Source organism: Chenopodium quinoa, unplaced genomic scaffold (assembly GCF_001683475.1).
Source record: "Chenopodium quinoa cultivar QQ74 unplaced genomic scaffold, ASM168347v1, whole genome shotgun sequence".
Classification (NCBI taxonomy): Eukaryota; Viridiplantae; Streptophyta; class Magnoliopsida; order Caryophyllales; family Amaranthaceae; genus Chenopodium; species Chenopodium quinoa.
The window spans coordinates 520,507-545,178 of record NW_018742881.1 but is presented as its reverse complement, the minus strand read 5'-3'; the positions used below and the strand labels follow the sequence as shown (position 1 = coordinate 545,178).

General features: G+C 34.7%; 3 protein-coding genes across 5 annotated transcripts; 1 reads left to right on the top strand and 2 right to left on the bottom strand.

The window, feature by feature from the left end:
- Nucleotides 1-3,030: 3,030 nt before the first annotated feature.
- Nucleotides 3,031-7,524, top strand: LOC110726717 (probable disease resistance protein At4g27220). The gene is made up of 2 exons (XM_021906194.1): nucleotides 3,031-3,253; nucleotides 5,910-7,524. The coding sequence occupies exon 2, from the start codon at nucleotides 5,922-5,924 to the stop codon at nucleotides 7,032-7,034; it is 1,113 nt and encodes a 370-aa protein (XP_021761886.1). The 5' UTR covers nucleotides 3,031-3,253; nucleotides 5,910-5,921; the 3' UTR covers nucleotides 7,035-7,524.
- A 988-nt stretch (nucleotides 7,525-8,512) lies between these two features.
- On the bottom strand, nucleotides 8,513-11,175 carry LOC110726716 (probable disease resistance protein At5g43730). Its single transcript, XM_021906193.1, has 2 exons — nucleotides 10,606-11,175; nucleotides 8,513-9,798 (listed from the first exon to the last, which is right to left on the bottom strand). The coding sequence occupies exon 2, from the start codon at nucleotides 9,774-9,776 to the stop codon at nucleotides 8,637-8,639; it is 1,140 nt and encodes a 379-aa protein (XP_021761885.1). The 5' UTR covers nucleotides 9,777-9,798; nucleotides 10,606-11,175; the 3' UTR covers nucleotides 8,513-8,636.
- Nucleotides 11,176-15,102: 3,927 nt separating this feature from the next.
- Nucleotides 15,103-22,218, bottom strand: LOC110726715 (probable disease resistance protein At1g12280). Of its 3 annotated transcripts, none has more exons than XM_021906191.1 (3): nucleotides 21,970-22,218; nucleotides 21,796-21,867; nucleotides 15,103-16,911 (listed from the first exon to the last, which is right to left on the bottom strand). In XM_021906191.1, exon 3 carries the CDS (start codon nucleotides 16,814-16,816, stop codon nucleotides 15,344-15,346), a length of 1,473 nt encoding a protein of 490 aa, XP_021761883.1. In that variant the 5' UTR covers nucleotides 16,817-16,911; nucleotides 21,796-21,867; nucleotides 21,970-22,218; the 3' UTR covers nucleotides 15,103-15,343. The 3 variants fall into 3 exon arrangements, with proteins under 3 accessions (XP_021761883.1, XP_021761882.1, XP_021761884.1); XM_021906190.1 differs by having other exon boundaries at nucleotides 21,986-22,218; XM_021906192.1 differs by having other exon boundaries at nucleotides 22,005-22,218.
- Between the last annotated feature and the right edge of the window lie 2,454 nt (nucleotides 22,219-24,672).

Genomic DNA, 24,672 nt, shown 5'->3' with positions numbered 1-24,672 from the left:
AACAATAAAAATCAAATCTTTAACCCTAACATGATACTAACAGTCATAAATATTAGGAAGAACATAAAAGGCATCGTAACGATCATACTTAATATTAAAGTTATCCTAGACATGATACTAGGAATATCATAATAACAACCTAAGCATGATTTATATCAAAACATCAATAAAAACCATTAAAGTACTTACTTGGATGCATTGTACCTCTTTCTAATAACAAAATACACGCGTTAGTAACTTCAAGGAAAATAATAAACAAACAATTAAATTAAATAATTGAAATAGAGATTTGGGACCAAACCCTCAGAAATTAAATGTTTCACGTCTAGGGCGAAGGCAACTTCGAATATGGCTAGGTGTATCTAAATCTAATGAATGCGGAATTTTTATATTTGGGAGAAGCTAGTTTAGAAAAGAGAGAGAGAAAGTAATCAAGAAAATCTTGATGAGAGTTGGTAAATGATTATTGAAGAGAATGAGAGAGAATTGATGATTGTAGGTGAAAACTGGTTATCGAAAACGGAGTTTTTACGACGTTATTTATAAAGAAAATCAGCCAAAAAGATAAAATATCAAAACAGAGTTTTGGCGCAGACAAAACTGAACCAGCGCCAACGCTGGCTATTGGCGCCAGACGCCAACATTAGCGTCAGGCGCCAATGCTAGCGCCAGGCGCTACAGCTGGCGTTTGGCGCTGATTTGGAAATTCACGCGTTTTCTTAAAATCAGATAAAAATTGTCGTACAGGAGGATAAAATCGTATTTTTCCTCAAAAATGCTCTTTGATTCTAATTAAAACTCTAAAAAGTCAACAAAAAGTCAATTTATCAATGTTAATTGAATTAGGAATGAAAAGAATCTTCTAGAAGAATATAGAAGACTAAAACCATTCCTAATTGCATTAGGAATGATAAATATATATTAGGCCCTCCTCTAGATCATTGGGCCGCATATAAGGCTCAAACCGGGTCCAGTTTAGTAAATTGGTCATAACTTCCTCAATATTCATCGGAATTGGGCTTATAATATATCGTTGGAAAGCTCTTTTCAAACCCATCCAACTACACTACTATTGGACCCATATCATGGACCAACCAGTCTGGATTAACTATTTTCTTAAAAATAAGTTTTCAAAAATAGAGAGAAGAGAAAAGAAATTAAAACTATCCGCAACACTAGACTTTCCACATTTTCACTTCATTCGATTATGATTCGACGCGAAAGATACTCATCACTAGATTTGGTTTTGGGGAGACACAAATGGATGTCTACAGTAGTATTATGTGTTAATAATTTTTAATTGAGGGTATTTGGTCATTTTACCAAAACAAAGTTACTATTTTAGAAAAGGAATAATTTTGTAGCAAATAAAAATAAATGTCAACTAAGTTAGTATAACAAATCAATTAGCCTTAAACAATCTTGTGATGATTTGAAACTTTTTTTATTATTTATTTATTTATTTATTTTTATTTTTAAAAAAAGGGCCTATGAGAAGGTCCCCGCGAGGCTATCCAATCATTACTTTCATTTTTCAATCTATGAATATTACTTAACGCACTCTTTTTCCTCCTTTTGTTATGAAAGAAGTGAGTATTTGTATCACGTGACCTTGAGATAATTATTTCCTCCGTTTTTAAATACTTGCTCTATTTCTATTTTTGCACTATTCATTTGTCCTACTTTGACTAATGTTTGTGATTTATACATAAGAAAAAATATAGTCTTATGGGTACTTGTTGGAATCATCTCAATGAGTTGATTATTAATTTTCAATTAGAATTTATACTTATTGGTAATTTAAGATATTAGTGATTTAAGATAAGTATCGACATACGTGTCCAAGAGAAATAAAACGAGTATTTAAAAAAGGAGGGAGTAGTTTTTTCGGCTAAAATTACCCAATATTTTTGTCCAAACAAGAGGAGTTTTTGCAATTGAGGAAACATTTAATTGATCTTAACTAAAACACGGCTAATTCTAGACTTTTAACTTTTATGCAACCGTTGGTCGTTTGATATGGGGGAGTTGATACACATACAATCATTGTATGTGGTCCTTACATATAATACCATTAGAAATTTGACACATCATAAAAAAGGAAGAAAACTAGGAGTCAAATATAAATTGAATTTAAATGGAACTTGGACCCATAATTTTAGCCAATAAAAACATAACAAATTGTGGGGACCACATACAACAATTGTATGTGTAGCCTTTGGGTAGATATGGCCTTTTGTATACGGTAGCTATATCCAACGGTTAAAAAATGGTGGCCACTTTTGTATTCCGTTGGATTGATTCCTTCAATATGGAAATATTTATGGTTGTATAAAATATAAAGAGAAGCTATTGTTATACTTTTGTTTCAAATCAGTTTATTAGCAACCTATATGTATGTCTGAATTGCAAATTTGAGATGATTATAGTTATCAATTTAAGATGTTTAGTTCCTCAAAAAGAAATAAAAAATGTTTAATACTTCCATCATTGTAATAATACTGCAACAATTGAATTTTTACACTATTAATCATGTTTGTTTGCCCACACATTATGATTTATAAGTAGAGTAAAAAATATAGTCATATGAAGTTTTGTTAGATTCGTCTCGTAAAATACTTTCACAATATCAACTTTTTATAATTTTTACTCTTATATAATTATAAATATTTAGTATATAAAATATGATTTGGAATGCGTAATTAAATTCTTGTAATATTTATGAAGCGGAAAAAATATTTTATAATATCAGATTGATTATAAAATGTCATGTTCTTTAAAGAAAAAAATCACTTACATATATTTATGTAAAGAAAAAAAAAAATCAAATTTGACTCACAGTAGAAAACTACTACTCGTACTAGTGAGCTAGAAATTCTTAACACTAATTTCTACCAAAAATAAGTAATAAAAGAGATTAATAACTAAAATAAAATTCATTTTTTTTTTTTTGAGGGGGACTAAAATAAAATTCATAAAGCAAAGCAAAAGTGAAATTATCAAATTCTCTTCAAAAAAAAAAAAAGTGAAATTATCAACTTGCTTTCTCACGTGCAAAGTTGTGAGATTTGATTATGGGCGTATTTTATTTGACACATACAAACACTAAAGTCCTCACTCTTTTTTATTTGACACGTCACACATACAAACACTAAAGTCCTCACTCTCTCTTAAAAATAAAGTTATTTTCCTCACTTCTCTCTCTAAAAAAAAAACAAACTTCGATTTTTGAGCTGCGTCTCTCAACTTTCAGGTACCTACATATTTTCGTAATCTTCTTTTACATTGCATATTGAATCATTTGTGTATAATTTGTACTCCGACTTATCTTGTTTCTTGCTTTGAATTTCAATTGTTGAGTGTATTTTATTTTCATTATATTCCTATGTCATTTACCACAAATTTAATTATTAGGTGAGTAAGGAGTCTTAGTTACAATCATTTGCTGATTTGAATTAAAACTCCCTCTGTTAGTGATTTAATCGTCGGTTCTAGGTCAGTTAGTGTATCTGTAATCACCGAGTTGATCCGACGATTTAATTGAATTGAAATTCCCTCTGTTAACCCGGAATGTTGTATTGAAGAAGTTTGGTCAGTTATTGGAGTTTCTGAGATCAACCTGGGATGTTAATCGAACAATTCTAGGATCTGCACAACCTTGTCAACCAGGAATATCACCGACTATTTTAGGCAAGATTGAACCAGTAATATCCTGATAGACGAATTGCCTTACAATTTTAGGTAAAATAGAATCAGCAAAGTGGCAGGATTATCTGCCAGAAAATCAACAAGATTGTATAATTTAATGATAGTTTTTGATATGTGATAGCTCTGATTGTGTTTATGAATGTGGGATGGAGGTGTTGATGTTGTGAAAGATAGGTGGGGCTAGAGCTGACAGTGGTGGTGGGGGTGGTGGAATGGGGTTTCCTTTCCTTTTTTACTCTAACCAAACAAGATAGGTAACACTAAGCCAAAGGTGTTCTCTTTCTTAATCCTTTTCCTTTCCATTTCAATTGAACTACATATCTCCTAAATTTTGTGATTTTTTTTATAATAAATTTGGATGAAGTTTATAATAATTTGTAGATCTTCCATTTTTTCCAAGAAAAAGACAAAGAAAGAAGGATTTTATCCTTTTTGATCACCCAATTGTTATTAGGTCTGTTTGTTAATAAGTTTCTTTATTACTCTGTATTTTAGTGTTGCAATCATACCTAAGGTATTGTTGGGCAGAAGGCTGGGCCATTGTTTTTTTAAAATGACATGAGGTTGATGCATATTCAAATTTAAGGATCTAAAATATTTATCATTTTTTTGGCTTTGGAGTTTGGACTATAACAAAATGTTATGTTCTTTGAACTTCTTTCTTATTGTTGTGAAATAGCAAATACAAAAGTCAGTCAATTGGAGACAATTTTGGTGCTGTTGTAGGTATAAGTTTGCACACCTCCTCATTCTCTTCAGAGTGATTAGAGTTGTGTTGAAATGGACTATTGATTATTTGTAATCTTGACTAGACACTAGAGTGTTGTAATTTATCAGGTATAGGGAAGGGTATAATTGGAATTATCATTGAAAAGGGAATTTAGTTATAAGGGGGAATAATTTACTTTTGTTGTGTTTGGGAGAGGCCTCTTTTTGACTCGAATGAACAATACAAGAGGGGGGGGGGGGGTGAATTGTATTGTAGAGGAACTAGGGTAATTTTTGCGGAATTTATAAAGGAACTCGAATAAAAACTAAAAGTGCAAAGAGAGATTTTACGTGGAAAACTTCTTGGCCCTAATCAAGAAGAAAAACCACGACCATAAGGGATTTCAAACTCAACTCTTAATAATAATAGGGCAAACAACTTATTACAAATTAAGACTCTAAATTAAGTTCCTCTATGAACTTAAACTTTCTTCAACTGATCCCTTAATCAGTCGAACTCTCAAACTCTCTCTTTCTCCTTGCTTCACTCAAAGCAATAAAACACTCTTAGAGTTTCCCCAAACTCTAACCCAATACAACTCAAAGATTAAACTCTAAATTGCTAAGTACAAAGACACTCAAGGACTCAAGTGGATTATGACTCTTTTTAAAAGCTAAAAGACTGTAATGCTCAAGTGTACTTTCCCAACAGAAAACCAGTCCTATTTATACTATAAAAGGGAAGTTAAAACACTGCCGTTTGCCTCAACTCCCATTAAGCCACTACTTCCATAAAACTAGGAAGTGCAGTTTGTGGGTGCTTAGGCAGCAAGCTAAACACTTTATAAGGAAGTGGTTTACTGCTTCCTATTTTCTCTCAACTTCCTTGACCAAGTAAAACAACCGATTTTTAAAAGAGTATTTTCCAACTCAGATTTTCCAAAATAATAGGATAGAATCAAAACAGAAAGTCTTTTTAACTAACAAGATATTTTAACTCAAAAAGATATTTTTCGAAATTAAATTAAATAAAGTTAAAATATGGAAAATAAAATCTTTATCAAAAAAAATAAATCCACTTAAATTCTATCAATTGAGACACTGTGAAGCTTCGACTCTGGAGCTTCAGTTCCTCACTAGAGGAATTTGACTTTTGATTGTCTTCTTTGTTCATCCATAGCTTATCCTTAGACCTTGTTCCATGCTCCATTCTGACTCTAGAACTTCGTTGCATATATACACCTGTCAATAAATCAAAGCTAATAGACAAAAGTTAAAACACTTATGGTTTGCTTAGGTTCCTTGTGTCATCATCAAAACTTAAGGTCAACACCTCTTAATATTATTTTTTTACATAATTACATCTTTGGTAGTTCTCATATTAATAATCATATTCGCCTTCTTCCTTTCGTTTCTGCCCAATACTCTAGTTTATTAAACATCCATAGGAGATCCTATACATATAGTGTCTTAATATGGTGATTTTTGTACAGGAAGTCTTTCCTATGGATGCCAAAGCTGTTGTTGGGGCAATTCTGGCCCTTTTCACCTATTTTTCCGGGGTACCCAGTCTTGATGATAGAAAAAGAAATCTAAAGAGTAAACTGGAATATCTGAGAGCCCAAATAGAAGACATAGAGAACAGTGAAAGAGCACCCTTTTCTGCTAGGGTTCAGAGAGGCAGGAAAAGAAAGAGAGAAAGAGATCTATGCACCTGGGTGGATGAGGGTCGGGAGCTTTTAAAGGCAGCAGAAACCTTATATACACAGGTCGAAGGATATAGGAACCTCCTTACGAGTACAAAGAAGAGAAAGGTTGTTGACAAAGTGGTTGATGCACTTGCAATCCGTGAAAAGAAGGGTGATATTCTATATATGCATGCCTTTCCTGACAAACAAGGTCCATATCGTGGTAATGACATGCCAGTCAAGAAGATCATTGGAAAAACAGCGTTAAATACTTTGGAAAAACTCCAGCATCTATTGGAAGATGCTAAGATTGGACGGGTTGCTGTTCATGGGAGAGAGGGAATTGGCAAGACCTTTTTCATGAAACACCTAAATAACTTTGCATTAAAATGTGTTGAGAGGTTTGATTATGTTTTCTGGGTTAGCTCTCCTGAACAGTTCAGCATCAGGCACGTGCAAGATGCTGTTGCTGCTGTTGTAAATTGTGATCTTCCTAGTGATGATGATTTGAATGTGAGGGCTAGCAAACTGTCAAACACACTTGCAGACCTGGGAAATTTTTTGCTTTTCTTAGATGGTGTGCCTGAAGCAGATTTTTCTTTGGACCAAATTGGAATTCCAGTCCCTGTAGAAGGCAGTGAGTGCAAACTGATATTAACTACTAGCTCTACCTTGGGGTGTAGAATCTTGGATGGTTTTGGAACAATTGAACTTAATTGTCTTCCAGAAAAAGAAGCATTAGAGTTATTCATTCATGAAGCAGGTATTGACATGAGACGTGTTACTTTGCTCGATAACATTCCTAGGTCGCTTGCAAAGAGGTGTTGTGGGGTACCACGTATGATTGTTAACTCAGCTTCTCGCATGTGGGACACTGATGACATCCGTGAATGGAGACATGAGTTTGAATCAGGAAATTTTGAGAAATGAACTAGGATTGTGACAATGTACAAGAATGAAATGCCAGCATTCTTTTCTTGATTGCTCTCGAGTCTCAAGTGAGGCAGCATCTTACTGCCTTAAGGCTGAAGTCACGAGGAGTAGGCTAGTACATTAGGAGTCGTCAGATCAGATGAGTTCGTTTCGCTGCTTCCTTTAGTTCTCGAGTGGAGTAATGAGATAATTAGGAGTGAAAATGTAATGTAAATAATGTTCTCATAGAGTCATAGGCTGCCAGGGCGAACAAAATGACCTTTGTCAGAAGCTGGGCCTGCTGGCCATTATATGTATTGGAAAGTGTATATTTTGACTTTCTTGCTGCAGTGTAAATCGTTTATAATTGAAGAAGCTAGTGTTAATTTTTTTTGTTTCTCATGGTGAAGGAGATTCTTCTTCCTTTCTTTCTTTCTTTTTTACCCTTTTTGAGCAAGAAAGCAGAGTAGTGTACTAAAGCCAAATTTATTTTCAGGATTCAACGAAATTAGCAATTTAGCATGTAACATTGAAAAACGTATCTCTAAGCTGTAAGCTATAGCTAACCTTACTAGAATCATTTTTAATGATGTGTCTGATGATCTCGAGCACTTTAAGGTTGACTTTTGGGTCTGGATGCCCCAGGAACAACCTGATATCATGAGTATACAGAACTTTCATTTTATGAAAGATTTCAGCTAATGACACCTTAATGACAGATTCCGGCTAATGACACCTTAATGACGGATTCCGGCTAATGACATACAGGAGGACAAATACCTTCATTTTGACCTCATTTTGACTTCTTTAGCCAGATTCATTTTGTTTTAAGAATGTCACCTTAAGTTTTCGATGTTTGACTGTTATTTACCCTCTATATTTGTGCGCATATTCACGCTCACAAATTTGCCAAACAAGGTATTTCTGACGATTTTATTCACGCTCACAAACAAGGTATTTATGACAAACATGGTATTTCTGACAATTTTGCCAATTTAGTATTTGCGCTCACAATTTTTCTTTATCTTTTTTAGAAGTGATGGCTGCATTATAGCTGACTGCACGGCTGTTGGTGTGTTGTTGGGCCATGAGCCCATGACAAGGATTTGATTACTGCATGTCAGGATTGTTAACATAAAGGCAAGATAACTTCTGAAAGCAACACCAGGGCAACAAATTTGATATGTTACTGAATGTACACCATTCTAAAGAAGACGGAGTATTCATTTGTAGAACAGACTTAAGAGTCAAGCTGTCGAGGTCACTGATTAGTGATCACACAGGTGACTTGGTTGCCGCATTGACATTGTAATCAAAACTAAACACACCACAACAGTAGTAGTACATACTCCAGGCCTCCAGAGTATCACTGGTGATAAATCTTTAGAAGAGAAACTTAGGTGCATAAAAACCGGGTAACTCTTTTCACTTCATACCCTCTCGTGATCAAATGTAACCAGCAACGACCTGCTATTGGCGAGTATTGCTACTGTAGATTGTTATTGCAATAGCAACTATCAATTGAAAGTGATTTAACTATATATAAGCTACAAATATTTACAAGTAACCCTCAACTCAGGTCCTCTTTATTCTAATTTTGTAGAGTACACCAAATATGGTCTAATACGGAAGTTTGTCACCCTTCTCAAGGTTCCTAAGCTCAAAACGTGCATTTCTCCATTCACAAGGGTCATCAATGCCACACATATGAGTAGCTATGTCTACAATCCTGCGTGGCACCCCATGACACATCTTTGCAAGCGAGCTAGAAGTAGAAGTCATGCTGATTCTTGCTTCATTTCTGAACAATTGGGATGCTTCTATATCTGAGAGACTATCAATTTTAACTGTTCTACAACAGTCCAGAATTTTAGAAACACAAGTAGACCTTGTAGTTATAACTAGTTTGCTCTTACTTCCTTTTGCAGGGACTGGAATTCCTATCTGAACCAGGGAAAGTTGTACGTCTGGTATGCCATCTAGGTAAATCACAAAACTTCCAAGACCTGTAAGCGTATCTGACAGTTTTTTAGCCCTTAAATTTAAGTCACCGTCGCAGGGAAGATCACACTTCACTGCAGCAGCGACAGCATCTTGTACATGCCTGATGCTGAACTGACGAGGACAAGTGATCCAGAAATTGTAATAAAATCCCTCAACCCATTTCAATGCAGAATTGTGCAGGTGCTTCATCAAAAAGGTCTTGCCAATTCCTTCCATCCCTTGAATAGCAATCCTTCCAACATTATCATCTAGCAACAGAGTTTGAAGTTGCTGCAGACCATCTGAAGCAACTTGCCCCAATAAATCTCCCACTGGTATAAGTTTACCACGATCAGGACCTCGCGCATCAAACAAACCACATCCCAAAAGGATATCAGCCTCTTTTTCATGAGCTGACAGTGTCTCATTCAACTTGTGAACGTCTACCAGCTTTGCACAGCGTTGAAAAGAGATTCTACCTTCCCCACATTTTCTTTTCTTCTCTGAAAGTACTTGACCGCCATCTCCTAATAACTTTCTCGCTTTCTGCTCAAGCGCATGACCCTTAGACACCCAGATCAAGAGGTCATCTTCCCTTTTTCTCTTCTTGACTTGCTGAGTAGAAGCAGAAAGCAATGCTCCTTCAATGTCCTGTATCCTGGCGCTTAAGAACTCAGTTTTTCCCTCAAGAATTCGCATTCCCTCATCCAGTCCTACTGCCCTGACTAAAGTATCCAGAAAGCTGAAAGTTTCATAAAGAACAGCAAAGGGAATCATAGTGATGACTGATGAATACTTCCTGTTTCAGATTAGTGAGTCAGATTTCAATACCCTGTGGAAGTGTTACCTCAAAACACAATGATAAGCATGCCAAGTAATAAGGAAAAAGATAATTTTCCCTACAAACTACTCAAAAAAAAAAAAAAAAAAAAAAAAAAAAAACAATTTTTGTTGATTAAAGACGATCATAACTAATGAATCAGTATCCAAGAAATTAACTTAAGAATCAGATAAATAAACCTTCAATTAAAAAAAAATGTCAGTGTAAATTAATAGAATTTAATCAGCAAAACAAAATAGATAAAACATTAAATCAATTATATGGAGTACATCTCAAATCAAACAAATTTTTAATAGCATACATTTGAGCATCAAAATAATACAAATTTGGCTAAAAACTTTTAAGAAGAGCTTATTATTTCCATGTTTGCATATGAAAAATTTATCCCGTTTTGTATATTGTATTTAAATAAACCCAAATCTCCACCAATCTGCTAACTCCCCCCACCCCCCAAAAATAACAAGTATACTTTTCTTAAAAAAATAAAAAAAATAAAAATAACAAGTATGCAATTAAAAAAAAAAAAAAAATCAAACTTCCATTTTCTGCCGTCAGTTAATCAAGATATAATCCGATAAAATGATAACCAAAAACATTAAAGCAGCAAACTTTGAGCATTTATCAATGGAGAAATCAAGCAGTAGTAGTAGTAATAATAATAATAATAATAATAATAATAATAATAATAATAATAATAATAATAATAATAATAATAATAATAATAATAATAATTGAATAGGTTAATATTAAAGTAAAAAACAATACCGTTCAAAAACGGTGGGCGCACTGAGTGTGATGAAAGTTAGGAGGAAAGAGAAGCCAATCCGAGAGGGTAATATCAATATCACACCCCTTTTTTTTTTTTACTTTTTTTTTTTTGAAGGAGGGGAGGCTAGTTAGTTTCACAGTTGGTGATGTACTTATAATAGTTGTACTGTTTATGTAAAATGGCTAATATTTGCCTATTTGGTCCTCTGCAATTTTTAATTGGTAAGGACTGTATTGAAATATGACTATGTACCAATGGTAATTTGTATTGATATAAAGAAGATATAAGGAAGATATAAGTTCGAGCTTGTCCTAATGGAGTTTCGTTATGCATAGAGAAATGCAGACAAGGGGTAAGAGTGTAATTACATGTATATACATATTCTAAATTAAGAGTAGGACCATTGGGTGATTAATACTATTATTGGATGATCAAAAACTACCATTGTACATTCAGTGGTACAAGAGTGTGAGAGATAATTCAAGTGGTTAGAGCTCCCCTCCCGATTCCAGGTGATACTGGGATCGAAACTCATTACCTGCTCTTGTGGCTCTCTAAACACCAAAAAAAAAAAAACATTGGTACAATATATGTAGGTACTATATATGCATTCAGTGGTACTAACTGCATGTAGGAATAATATCACTAAATAGACAATGGTATTATATAAGCTTTCAGTGATATACTTAAAAGTGGTCCCACTTAAAAATTGCGGGTTCATGCATGGTCATACAATAACAAATTCGAGTTTTAATATAGGGATTTATAATGCTTGTCCAAGACCAATAAGGGTAATGTTATATGTACCTAAGGGCTGTATATAAGCATTAAATATACTCTTAGAAATTGTATAAAATTATAAATTCATGATAAAAACACGTGTAAATTAGTGTTATTAGTGTTTATATTTTGATGATTTCTTAACTTTTTACGATTTTCAAGTATAAATTTAATGTTTATATGTAGCCCTAAGGGCTATGTATAACATTTTCCTTAAAATTATTCTAACTGGTAAAATAAAACTATTTTCATACGAGTACTTAATATACTAAATGTATATAAGTTTGTGAATATTCCTTCAAGATAAAAATTTAATTATTTACACTCTTTTGATACTTTTTTTTCATTGAAAAGATTAATTTTTGTAGCTTAACTTTTGACACACGTTAGACAAATTGTTACTTTAATATAAGGTCCCTATTTGCTCGATATTGCTGATGAGCAAAATTCCCCATCTCAGTTAAGTCAAAACTGGACCGTAGCTACTATTTATAATTTATATTCCTGGAGAGTATAATAAGGTAGGTAACTCATCAATTGGTTGTCTATGTACTTTTAATGTTGGTTGGATTCACTTTGTGGTTCCCAAAATTGCTAAGAATCACCATGCGAATGATTTGCTAGAAATAAGCTACAAGCCTACACAACTCTGCTAAAGATGTTGTGGGCTAATCATTTGAAGCCTCTTCATGTTGTTTGTCTGCCATCAGTAGAGTTGGACATAGACCAACTCACACACAAACTGGTTTAACCTAGCCTGAAATTAGCAGAAGCTGGCATGACCTCATCTTAAACTAGACACATAACAAGAGGCACGATGATAAATCATAAGCCATGCATGGATATAATTCTCAAAATTTTGGCACAAGGTCCATGGATAGGCCGATCTCTCCACTTTAGCCCATTAATTAAGTACTGAAAAATTGTTAAGGAGATCAATTACTCAATCGTGCATATGTTCCAATTTACGAAAGATTGGCACGAACTGATATGATACAATTTTTCCTTAAATCCTTTCTAATACGATTTCCATGAACAAGTTACTCAGATGGACTGGTATCTTTTACCCTAGCAATTTAGCACAACAGTTAAAAGGCTTTTGCCTAAGTTTATAAGTTGCTATTCTGAGTATTATATAAATAAAATAACAAAAATAGGAAGCAAAAATCAACTTTGTTACTTTATTATTATATTATAAAAGTTATGTAATTAAAAGTACACCACTAATGCAATGGCCCATTCACTCTAGCATTTCATGCTTTTTTATGGGAAAGTTCGTGGACACTTCATCGTTGAAAGACTAGTAACTTTCAGTATATCCGTCGTATGTAGAGGTGTGAATTCGAATAACCGGATAGAGTTTGGGTCGGGTCTATTCGAGTCGGGTCTGTTTGGGTCAGATATGTTTGGATCAAAATTATCCTTTTAACTCGAATCGGGTCAAATTCAGATCATGGTCTTTCGAGTCCGGGTCGGATACGGGTCGGGTCAACTTCAAATCGATTCACTTTCGGTTCGGATATATTTGGATCGGGTTTAAAACAGGTTTAGCCGGGTAACTTCGGATCGGATGAATTTGGGTCGGGTTGATTTCAGTTCGGATGATTTCGGTTCGGTCAATTTCGGTTCAATTCCTTTTTGTGTTTGGTTGAAATTTTTTTTGGAAGTGCAAGGCTTTTGTTATTTTTGAGGAAGCGGTATCCATAACATATTATTGGAGTCGAAACATTGCAATGATATTATATGCAGCGTATTTTGTATATGAAAATGAAACTACTGAAAAATACCTAAGTTTGAATCATTGGATTATGTATATGTAATATATTTAATTATTATAATGCAAATGTAAGCGCTTGATATATCCTTTAAAACTTTAATTATTTTGCTTTCATAATTGTTTCTTATAGGTTGCATCAGACTAGTAGTAATGTGATTTATATTGATATAATTGGTTGTAGGTGTTAGAGAAAAGAATTATTAGTTCATAAAATATAACAGAATGGGAGGAAATTCATTAAAAATGACAATAGGCTTTAGGCAACATTTAACTAGAGCTTTACAAGCAAATCGATTAACTCCCGCTTAATGTTTAGGTTTATTAGATCTTGTGACATTTATTAAAGCTTAGAAAGTAAATTAATATAATTGATATGTACATGAAGTAAACTTAAGACTCTGGATTATTTCTTTGCAGTCAAAAAGTTAACTTATTAATAATTAGTAAATATATAGTATAAGAACTTGAATAAAAAAGTAAATAATTAATTATGGGATCGGGTTAAATTCGGATCGGGTAAAAATAAAATCGAGCTAAAATCGAATCGGGTTAATATCAGTTCGGGTCAAAACATATCGGATTAAGATCGATTATTTTTCGGGTCAATTTCGAATCGGGTAGAGCTCAGGTCCGGTCAAATCGGTTCGGTTTGAGTTCAGGTCGGGTCACATTGAATTCGGGTTGAGTTCAGGTCGGATCAAATCGGTGCCGGGTTAAATTTAGACGGGTCAAGTTCAGATTCGGGTTGAGTTCAGTTCGGTTATAGACCGGATTTGGGTCTTGAATTTCTCAGATCAAATTGGATCGGTTACAGTTCAAAACGGATAATTTTTTTCGATTCGGTTTTGACACCCCTAGGTCGCTAGGCTGCCATGTTGCTAGTTTGCAAGTTGCAACCATATGCTTTGTTAAATTTAAGTTCATAGTATAGCCAAGCATTGCGTATTTGCGTGCCAATTGACTAATTAATTAAATTATTAAACTAGAGCGCCTCGAAGCGCAATTAGATATAACGTAAAATTAGTTATTGGTTGGAGCGAAATCATTGAATTATTTATGAGATTGTAAATGTTTGAGCTATGAAACCGCGTTTTTTTTCTTCTTTTCTGCAACCATGTCTAAGTTCACATTTGCTGATATGCAAAATCCTCTGTAATCTTTTCATTTTTTTTTTTTTTTTTTTTTTGAGAATAGATTAGTCTTTTCATTTAGCAAAACAATTGAGTATATTAGTATATACAGCGGGGTTAAAGCTATAATACTCTAGTTGATGGCACTGGGTCGGACCGACACGAAAAAAGCACGACACGATACTATGTGTGTGGGCCATGGGTCGAATCTGGGCCGCCTTTATTTGGGTGAAGCGTGATAAGACATGACATGATCGGACCCAACACAACACAACACAACACAACCCGCCTTTATTAAATTAAATACGCTTATTTTATGAGTTTATTCCACTAAATAATAAACTCTTTTTTCAATTAGTTTATTCAATATCTTATGGTATAATGAAAATTTTATTCCCATTTAAATTAAAATCTTGAACTACGTAGCTACCTTCATAATTAGTTTATTGGTCATTTCACACACTCAAACAACTTTGAACAATTAACTATTCACCAAATACTTTTATATAATCAAGAATAGTAATAAAATAAATTAGTCAAATCAGTTAAACAATCAACTAGTCAAAATCAACTAACACAATCAAATTTAGCTTTTAGTTTTTTACCCAACATGACCTATGTAAATTTAGAAATATTTTACTGCGATGATATTACACACAATCAGGATAAATTAGATAGTCAATACTTGCAACAATTGGTGATAAGTAAAATGGTACAACTAATCAAAAAAATTACTGAACCAATTACTAGCTTCAAGCCTTCAACCATCAGCTTAGTACAACAATAGTACTAACCGAAGTGCTTAGTTCGGGAAACTTTAGTGGCCATTTTCCAAATCCACTTGTTCATGGTGACTGTTTGATGGTCATCAGGCGCTACTTGCATTAATAATATATATTACATAATCAAGGATAATAAGGTTCTCGTTAGTAATCAAATTAGGTAGTGAATACTTGCAAGTTGCAACAATGGGAGATAAGTAAAACGGTACAACTAATCAACAAACAACACTGATTGATTACATAAACCGATCTTGAGTTTCAACCATCAGCTTAGTACTGATGTCGCCATTTTACAAATCCACTTGTTCATGGTGACTGTTTGACGGTCATCAGGCACTACTTGAAGCAAACACAACCTTTCAAGCTGGTTCAATATAACATGACCCTGATCATCAACGTACTCAGCTGGTCGGTCCACGCCAATTAGCATTTCCATTTTCCACTGGTCTATGATTTCCGCCTTGGAAGCCTGACGATCATCTATCAACAAAGTAGCGGCAGCCAGAAAGCATTGCTTTACAATCTCTTCTTTCAAGCAATCGTACCCAAATTTGAGCTGCTCAACTATCTTATTCTCATCGCCGTGGATGGTAGCAATAGTACCCATGAGCTCATTGACTCGGTTTCTCCATTCAGGAAGGTTATCAATCTTGGTCATAGACCGCGCTATGATTATAATAGCCAACGGCATTCTTGCACACTGATTTGCCACTTCGACAGCAATTCGATGGATTTCCTTATCGTGATTTGACAGCACTCGACTATTGCCCGTATCACTGCATCCAACTTCATGCAAGAACAACTCCTGGGCTTCTTTCTCGCCCAGGAGTTCCATCTTGAGGTTAAGGTCACACTTCATTCTGTTACATACATCCTTGGACAGTGTACTAAATACCAGAATGCAGTTTCCTTTAGCTGGTATTCCTAGAAGTTCATAAGCTAAGAACTCCCTTTTCACATTGTCTAAGAAGTAAACTATAGGACCCGGGCCTTCTATCTCCCCAAGTCTTTCCAATGTTGCCATTATCTTACCTGCATCTCTAGCCTCATCGCGAGCAGCACCATTTCCTAAATCAACCCACATTCCTTGTGCCACACAGGTCTGCACGGCCTTGTTATAGTTACCATTAGAATCAGGATCTGGAGCTTTAGCCCAAAACACCGCCTTGAAATACTGATTGTCGTAGATTTCATTGTAAAGGTGCTTCATTAGATTAGTCTTACCTGCCCCTGCATAGCCGTAAATACCAATGCACCAAAACCCCCCTTCTCTCATGGCTGTTAGAGCAGATGCTGCGTGCCCACGAAATGTCTCGCCCATGTACTGGTCTTCTTCAACAATTAGTTTCACCCCACGCCTTACAACCTCATTGCAAGTCAGGCCTTGATCCACCAAACTTCTCCCCTTGTTCAGAAGATCCCGCCCTTCCCTGTGGTATCGCTCAATACACGGGACATATCTCATTCGCTTAATTCTCCACTGCCTCCCATGGCTTCTGGCCAACAACGACTGTGCTAAACTTATGTACTCTGTGGTATCCTTTAAGTAGGCCTCCACCACCCTCTTGCGCTTCTTCCCAGGATTTGCCTCTTCTTTTCTTGCTTGCTCATCCATGTCTTCAACTCTGTACCCCAGTTCTTGCAGCAAGACTTTCAGCTTGTCGTGACTCGAGTCCACAAACACATATGGTTTCGCGAACTCAATAACCGTTGGCAATATCCCCATTATTACATCCATTATTTTTACACCTCAAGCAGTAACAACCGTCAAATAATATTTCAATGTACTATGATGTCCAAATATTATAAGCACTTGAGCTTCCCCAATTAACTCTGAAACAATAGATAGCTCAAATCACATTGCATTAAAGGTACTGTGGATGTCAGCTTAGCTAGCTTTTTATAGCTAATTAAGCAAATAAGCCAAAATTGATCAACATTACATTATTCCATGAATAGAAGTATAGATTATAGGACACATTTATCCCCCCTTTAATGCATGATCGTGTGTGAGAGTGATGCTAACCTCATCTTTACCATATCACTAAGTTCCTAATATCCTTGGAACAATTTTGTGATTCTCCACTCTATGATTTTCTTAGCCTTGATACACTCTTTATCTTTAAAATACACACATATTTAATCAAGTCTAAAATGAAAACCAAGAACTGATTTCATCTTTCAAAAGTAAGACATAAGCATAATAGTAGATTATCTTAACTCTTCCATTCTTTTTTTGTTTTACTCACTTATTATTCATCATTGGACAAAGCTAAAAAAAAGACTTTGACCGAATGTTGTTACTTTTCTAAATATACATAATTATCATTAGTGATCTTGTTAGATTCATTTTAGTATAATGTATAGTATGTATCTAGATGTCAAATTTTCACAATTTAGTTTATTAGTTAATACTTGTGTAACTAAAGTAGATATATGAGAAATTTGTGAAAAATGACCTTTTAAGTGAAAAGTTTTGAAAAAAAAAATGACCTTTTAAATAGTATTATGTTTTTAGGGGGTACTTAGGTGAGTTTTCTTGGTGGTCAACACTGAAATTCCGGTGTTGACTTTTACGTATTAGTCACCTCAGTTAAATATAGTATGCTTGAGTTAATGAAATTCGTGCAAGTTGTAAACTGGTAAATTGGTCGTTTAAAGGCAAATTGGATGGTTCCACCAACCCAATTGGACTCTCGGAGGATATTAGGAACCATGGTAAACATTTCGGCAATTTTTCTTTGCGGGCGAAAAAAAGTCAAAAAAATTACAAAATTGAAGACTAATATCCACGCTTTTTAAGAAATTTGGAGGTTTCATGGCCCGGTGTCGAAAAGTCTTGAAATTCTAGGGGATATATCTCGGGGTCATATAATGACGTTTGCAACCATATATGATCATTATATGTTGTCATAAATGTTCGTGGTAGGCTTGAGTTAATGAAATCGGTGCAAGTTGTAAACCGGTAAATTGGTAGTGTGAACTGTGAAGGCAAATTCGATGGTTCCACCAACCCAATTGGACTCCCGGGGGATATTAGGAATCATGATAAACATTTCGGCAATTTTTCTTTCCAGGCGAAAAAAGTCAAAAAATTACAAAATTGAAAACTAATATCCACGCTTTAAAGAAATTTTGGAGGTTTAGGAGCCCGGTGTCGAAAAGTCTTGAAATTCTAGGGGATACATCTCGCGGTCATATAATGACGTTTACAACCATATATGATCATTATATGTTGTCATAAATGTTCGTGGTAGGCTTGAGTTAATGAAATCGATGCAAGTTGTATACCGTTAAATTGGTCGTTTAAAGGCAAATTGGATGGTTCCACCCACCCAATTGGACTCCCGAACGGTATTAGGGGTCATGGTAAACATTTTGGCAACTTTTTTTTCTGGGCGAAAAAAAGTCGAAAAATTCCAAAATTGAAAGCTAATATATATCCACGTTTTTTGAGAAATTTTGAAAATTTCGAGGCCCGATGTCGAAAAGCCTCGAAAATTTAAGGGATACATCTCGGGGTCATATAATGCCGTTTGGAATCATATATAATCATTATATATTGTCATAAATGTTCGTGGTAGGCTTGAGTTAATGAAATCGATGCAAGTTGTATACCGATAAATTGGCCGTTTAAAGGCAAATTGGACGGTTTCATCCACCCAATTGGACTCTCGGAGGGAAAGGACCATGGTAAAAAATTCGGAAATTTTTATCACCGAGCGAAAAAAAGTCAAAAAATTCCAAAAATTGAAGGCATATCCACACTTTTTTAGAAATTTTGGAGGTTTCGGGGCCTAGTGTCTAAAATTCTAGAAATTCTAGGAAATACATCTCGTGGTCATATAATGTCGTTTTGACCCATATATGATCATTATTTGTTGTCTTAAATGTTCGTGGTAGACTTGAGTTAATGAAATCGGTGCAAGTTATAAACCGGTAGATTGATTGTTTAAAGGAAAATTGGATGGTTCCACACCCACTCAATTGGAATCTCGGGGGGTATTAGGGGCCATGGTAAGCATTTTGGCAATTTTTAATTCCAAAATTGACGGCTAATATCCATGCTTTTTTAGAAATTTAGAAGGTTTCGGGTTCGTTCCGATGTCAAAAAGAAATAAGATTTTAGAGAACATCTCGGTGTCATATATTGTCGTTTGGAACAATAAATAATCATTATATGTTGTCATAAATGTTCGTGGTAGGCTTGAGTGAATAAAATCGGTGCAAGTTGTAAACTGGTAAATTGGCCGTTTAAAGGCAAATTAGATGATTCCACCCACCAAATCGAACTCCTGGAGGGTATTAGGGACCATGGTAAACTTTTCGGCAATTTTTATAAGCGGGCGAAAAAAATTCAAAAAATTCCAAAATTAAAGTCTAATATCCACGCTTTTTAAGAAATTTCGATTGTTTCGGGCTGGGGCTCGGTGTCGAAAATCATTGAGATATCAAGGGATACATTTCGGGGTCATATAAATTCGTGCAAGTTGTAAACCGGTCAATTGGTCGTTTAAAGGCAAATTGGATGGTTCCACCCAGCCAATTAGACTCGCGGAGGGTATTAGGGATCATGGTAAACATTTAGGCAATTTTTATTTCCGCGTGAAAAAAAGTAAAAAAATACCGAAATTGAAGACTAATATCCACGCTTTTTAAGAAATTTTGGAGGTTTCGGGTAGAGCTGTCAATTCGGGTAAACGGAATGGGTTTGGGTCGGTAAGAGTGGGTCGGGTCAATTCGGATTAGTGTCATAACCTATGTGGGTCGGGTCAATTCAGATTAATTCCATAACCTATGTGGGTCGGGTCAATTCCGATTAATTCCATAACTTATGTGGGTCGGGTTTGGGTTGGGTCATGCTTTAGTCGGGTCACATCGAGTCATACTTCTTAGTGGGTTTGGGTCGGGTTACATTCGGGTCGGGTGAGCAATAGGTCGGGTTTGATTTGGTTTTCACAGGTTAAAACGGGTTAGGGTAATTATCATTTTTATCAAGCTAATTATTTCCTTTGACTATAATATATATGGCAATATACTAGGGAACTATAGTCTATAATTTAGGAAGATAATTATCTCCTTTGACCATACAACAAATATATACTATATATAACTCTTAAATTTGAGGATGATGCTCCTTTCTTTTGCTGGCATGTACCAACTTGGTCTCCCTACACAAATTGCTTTGATCAACAATAATAAGGTGGTTGCATTTAAGGTGATTTGAAATCGGGTTAGGAACAAATTGGGTTGAAGTTAAATTAGGTCGGGTCAATAACAAGTCGTGTTTATTTCGAGTCGGGTTAGTAACAGATCGGGTTGAACTTTTTGGGTCGGGTTAAAAATAGGTCTGGTATTATTCGGGTCGGGTCAATAACAAGTCGGGTTGAATTTGGGTCAGGTCAATAACAAGTCGGGTTGATTCTAGGTCGGGTTTGTAACAGGTTGGGTTAAATTCGGGTTAGGTTAGGAACAAGTCGGGTTAAATACAGGTCAGGTTAGTAACAAGTCGAGTTAAATTCGGGTTTTGACGGGTTAAAACGGTTTTGGATCAATTTCGGTTCAAATCGGGTTCGGTTTAGGTCAATAATTTACGGGTTACATTCGGATCGGGTCATCTCCAGGTTAGTTCATGTTTGGGTTCGGGTCTCACATACTCGGTTCAACTTGGGTCTAGGGTTGGTTTCAGGTCAGGTCAGGGTCACCATTTTTTCAGGTTCAGATGGGTCGGTTAATAATCGGGTTTGATCGGATCGGGTCAACTTTAGACACCTCTAGTGAAAACTGAAAGGCAATTCCAGTTTGAAGCAGGACTTGAACTCCAACAGAATTTTTGATGATTAAGCCATGAACTAGTAATCAAGTTTGCACCCTTTCGTCGACCTCATCTTGATTGTCTACACTGTTCTTTCACAAGAATCACAACCCAAACTTGAAACTCAAAGCCTGTTTTTGTAATCGTGTACAACTTTGTGGCTTGCTACCTCTAACACAAATTATTGATAACACATCCACCATTTAACCTAATCTACTAATCAGGTATGGGCCAATAGTTAAGGTCGGTACACCATAACACCAACAAGCTAAGTCATTAACTAGACTAATTAACCTGCTAATCAAGTTTAATTCGATTGAGACTGTCACAAGTACTGAAGTACACACCCACTAACCTACTGATCAAGCTAGGACAATCACAACTTTCTCAAAAAAGAATATAAATAAAATTCTGACAAAATCGAGTAAAATATCACCTACTAATCTAACCAATTAATCAAGTTCTGTCATCAAAACACCCAATCTAGTTTTTTCTTATTAAAAAAATATACTCAGTAACTATATAATAACAAGAATACAGGGTATAACACATAAAACTTCGGCTAGAGTTGGTTCATCCAAGATGGGCTAGCTGGGGCCTAGGAGTTCACGAATCAAATGAACACTTAGCTTGTGCCAGCCCATCTCTTCGATGGGCTGACCAAGCTAGCCTTGGTGCGTGCATCAGCCGCCTGATTGAGGACTACACCTAAGGCTAAGACGACCGACAAACACGCACTAATAAAACAGATCTAGTCAAAGGATCTGACAAAACAAAAATGTATTGTAACACTCATATCCAAGATTAGTGGAACCAAAACCAATGATGCAGTAGTGTACAAATCAATGTAATACCAGAAAAATATGCAGATCAAATCAAATTAGATCAGATAAGAAACTCACCAAAATTCGAGGTTGTTACAGCCAACTTCACCACCAGTAGGATCCCAAAAGATAAGTAGTGTTCCCTCTAACCTGACAGATTATATGATTGCCAAATAAAGAGAAGAGTTAATAGTATATAAAGGTAAAATTAGTAGTGATAATTACTTTGTACTTATATATATAGGTTAGTACAGTATGAAATCATCACTTTTTTACTGCTTGATTACAAGTGAATACTGAAAAGTTATCTTCTGCTTGGTTCGTTCTGGGAAATGAAGAGGAATGTAATAAGCAGCTTCATAAAGAAAAACCCAGAAATGAAATGACCACAAAAAGGTTTGTTAGTGTCTTTATGATTTTTTTTCGATATAATTAGTCGAGTCTTCTTCGTCAACTCTAAATTTTTTTTAATTTGTTTGGCAATATTTTTTTACTTTTACACTATTTATTTAACGACTGTAATTGAAATTGAAGACAAGGGAAAGAAGTAAACAGGAACGAGTTCGCACATATGGACAAGAGGAAGAGTATACTTTTCCTGCACCCCCCTTTTAATAAAGACCATAGCTTTAAATTTTGTTACTCCCATGTTTGAGTTGATTTTTCTAAATAAAACATTTTGAATTTTTACACAATTAACTTACTTAATTTATTTTGATTAATGTTAATGTTTTAAATGTAAGACAAATTATAAGAATATGAATACTTGTTGGAATTGTTTTAATAGATAATTTTTTATATTCAATTACGGAGTACTATAATTTTTACATTTAGTGATATTATATTATACCATTTTTTTTTTTTTTTGAAGAACATGCATATTTTTAATTTAAAAAAAAAATATCAAGGAGAGCGTTGTTGGTATTTCATAATATGGACACCAACATTTCACTGCCCTCCCCAAAAGTCAAAAGGTAACAAATTGAAAGAAAAGGAGGGAGAAGATGCATGCTTTTCATATATTCTTCTAGAAAAGATTTCTCAAAAATCCATTTTTATAATATTACACGAAATAAATCAAATAGAATCAATCAAAGATGTGCATTGAAAACCATAAAGTCATAATGTAACAAAAAAAAAAAATTAATAATTTATTAGAAAAATTGTCAGAAACCATCTTTTATAACAACTTTTTTTTGAAAAAACACCTTATAAAAATTTTCTTCTAAAAACACACCTAAATTTTTTTTTTTTTTTATTTTTTGCAAAATAACACCTTAACCCGATTTCAAGGGCTTTGACCTTGTTTTTCGGCGTTGACCCTCACGTGGGGGTCACGTGCTCAAACCCCCTCCCTGCCTCCTCAAAACCACTAAAACCGCAGCCTAATTAACCAACCCCAACCACCAACATCACCACCTAGCCGCCATTAAAACCACCTCTCAGCCGCTGACACCACCACCCCATCAACATGTTGCCATCCCACCTACCTAAATCACTATAAACCCACCAAATAAATCCCTTTTCTTTCTTCTTTACCCATTTCCTCTTCCAATTAGATTTTCTCACTCCTCTATTCTTCCTAGCAACCCTTGAATTTTTTAAATTGAAGAGAAAAACTCCATTGTTTTGCTCGAATTGCTGCAAATAACAACCTCAAATAATCTAATTTTGAGTAAGGTAAGTTGCATTACAAGAAATCAACAGTTTTGTGACAGCCAAAATCCGTCGCAAAAAATAGTTACGACAGTCAACCGCTGTAATAAGTTTGTTGTAATGAGGATTGTAGTAAAATTTCATTTTTACGACAATTTGGCTGTCGTAAAAAATAATTACGACAGTTTTACTAATTTCAACGATAGTATTGTATTTTGTCGCTAAAATAAACTTACGACAATTTATAGCCGTCGCAATTTACGAAGATTTAGAAAACTATCGCAAAAAAACAATTGAAAGTGGGGTTAGTTAGAGAGATAAATAACAAAATAGTGTAATGAATTCTTACCAAAAAAAAAAAGTATTGCAATTATTATGAAAGCATATGTAAACAGAAAGTGTTACGATTATTACGAAATGGAGGGGAGTACGTTTTAATATTACTCCCTCCATTTCCCTCCGTTTTTAAATACTTGCTCCATTTCTATTTTTTACACTATTTGTTCGTCTTACTTTGACTAATGTTTGTGATTTATACATAAGAAAAAATATAGTCGTTTGGGTACTTGTTGGAATCACCTCAATGAATAGATTATTAAATTTCAATTGTTAGAATTTATACTTATTGATAATTAAAGATATTATTGATCAAAGATTAGCATTGACATTCGTGCCCAAGAGAATGGAGCAAGTATATAAAAATGGAGGGAGTATATCTTTTCTCTCACAATCCCCACACAAATTAAAGTTACAAACCCATTACTACCTTTCTCTCTCATATTCATTTTCTTCAATAATCTATTCACCCCACTATTTTTCTTTTACCCACAACCACTAATTTTTAGTTTTTACAAAAAAAAATTTAGTTTCAACCTATTCTAATATACTAAATTGAGGCGATTTGAACTGAATATTTTATGAGATAAGAAAATTAGGAATTGAAGTGAACTGAAATTAAGCTAAAGAGAACAAACCCTAGCTATCTAAGGGTATGTTCTCATTGACTGAACTCAGCTGAACTGAACTGAATTGAGCTGAACTGAACTGAGGAGCTGAACTGAACTGAACTGAACTGAACTAAGCTGAACTGAACTGAATTGAACTGAACTGAGCTGAACTGAGCTGAACTGAACTGAATTGAATTTCAACGTAAGAGAACAGGTCATAACTTAAGTAAGTGTAACGTTTTCCCCCTTGTCCCCTTTTTTTTTTGCTCTATTTGACTTTTTTACGATTTTCAAGATGCGTCTTAAAACATACGGAGTAAATAGCTACATTTCCATATAAATATTTTACAAT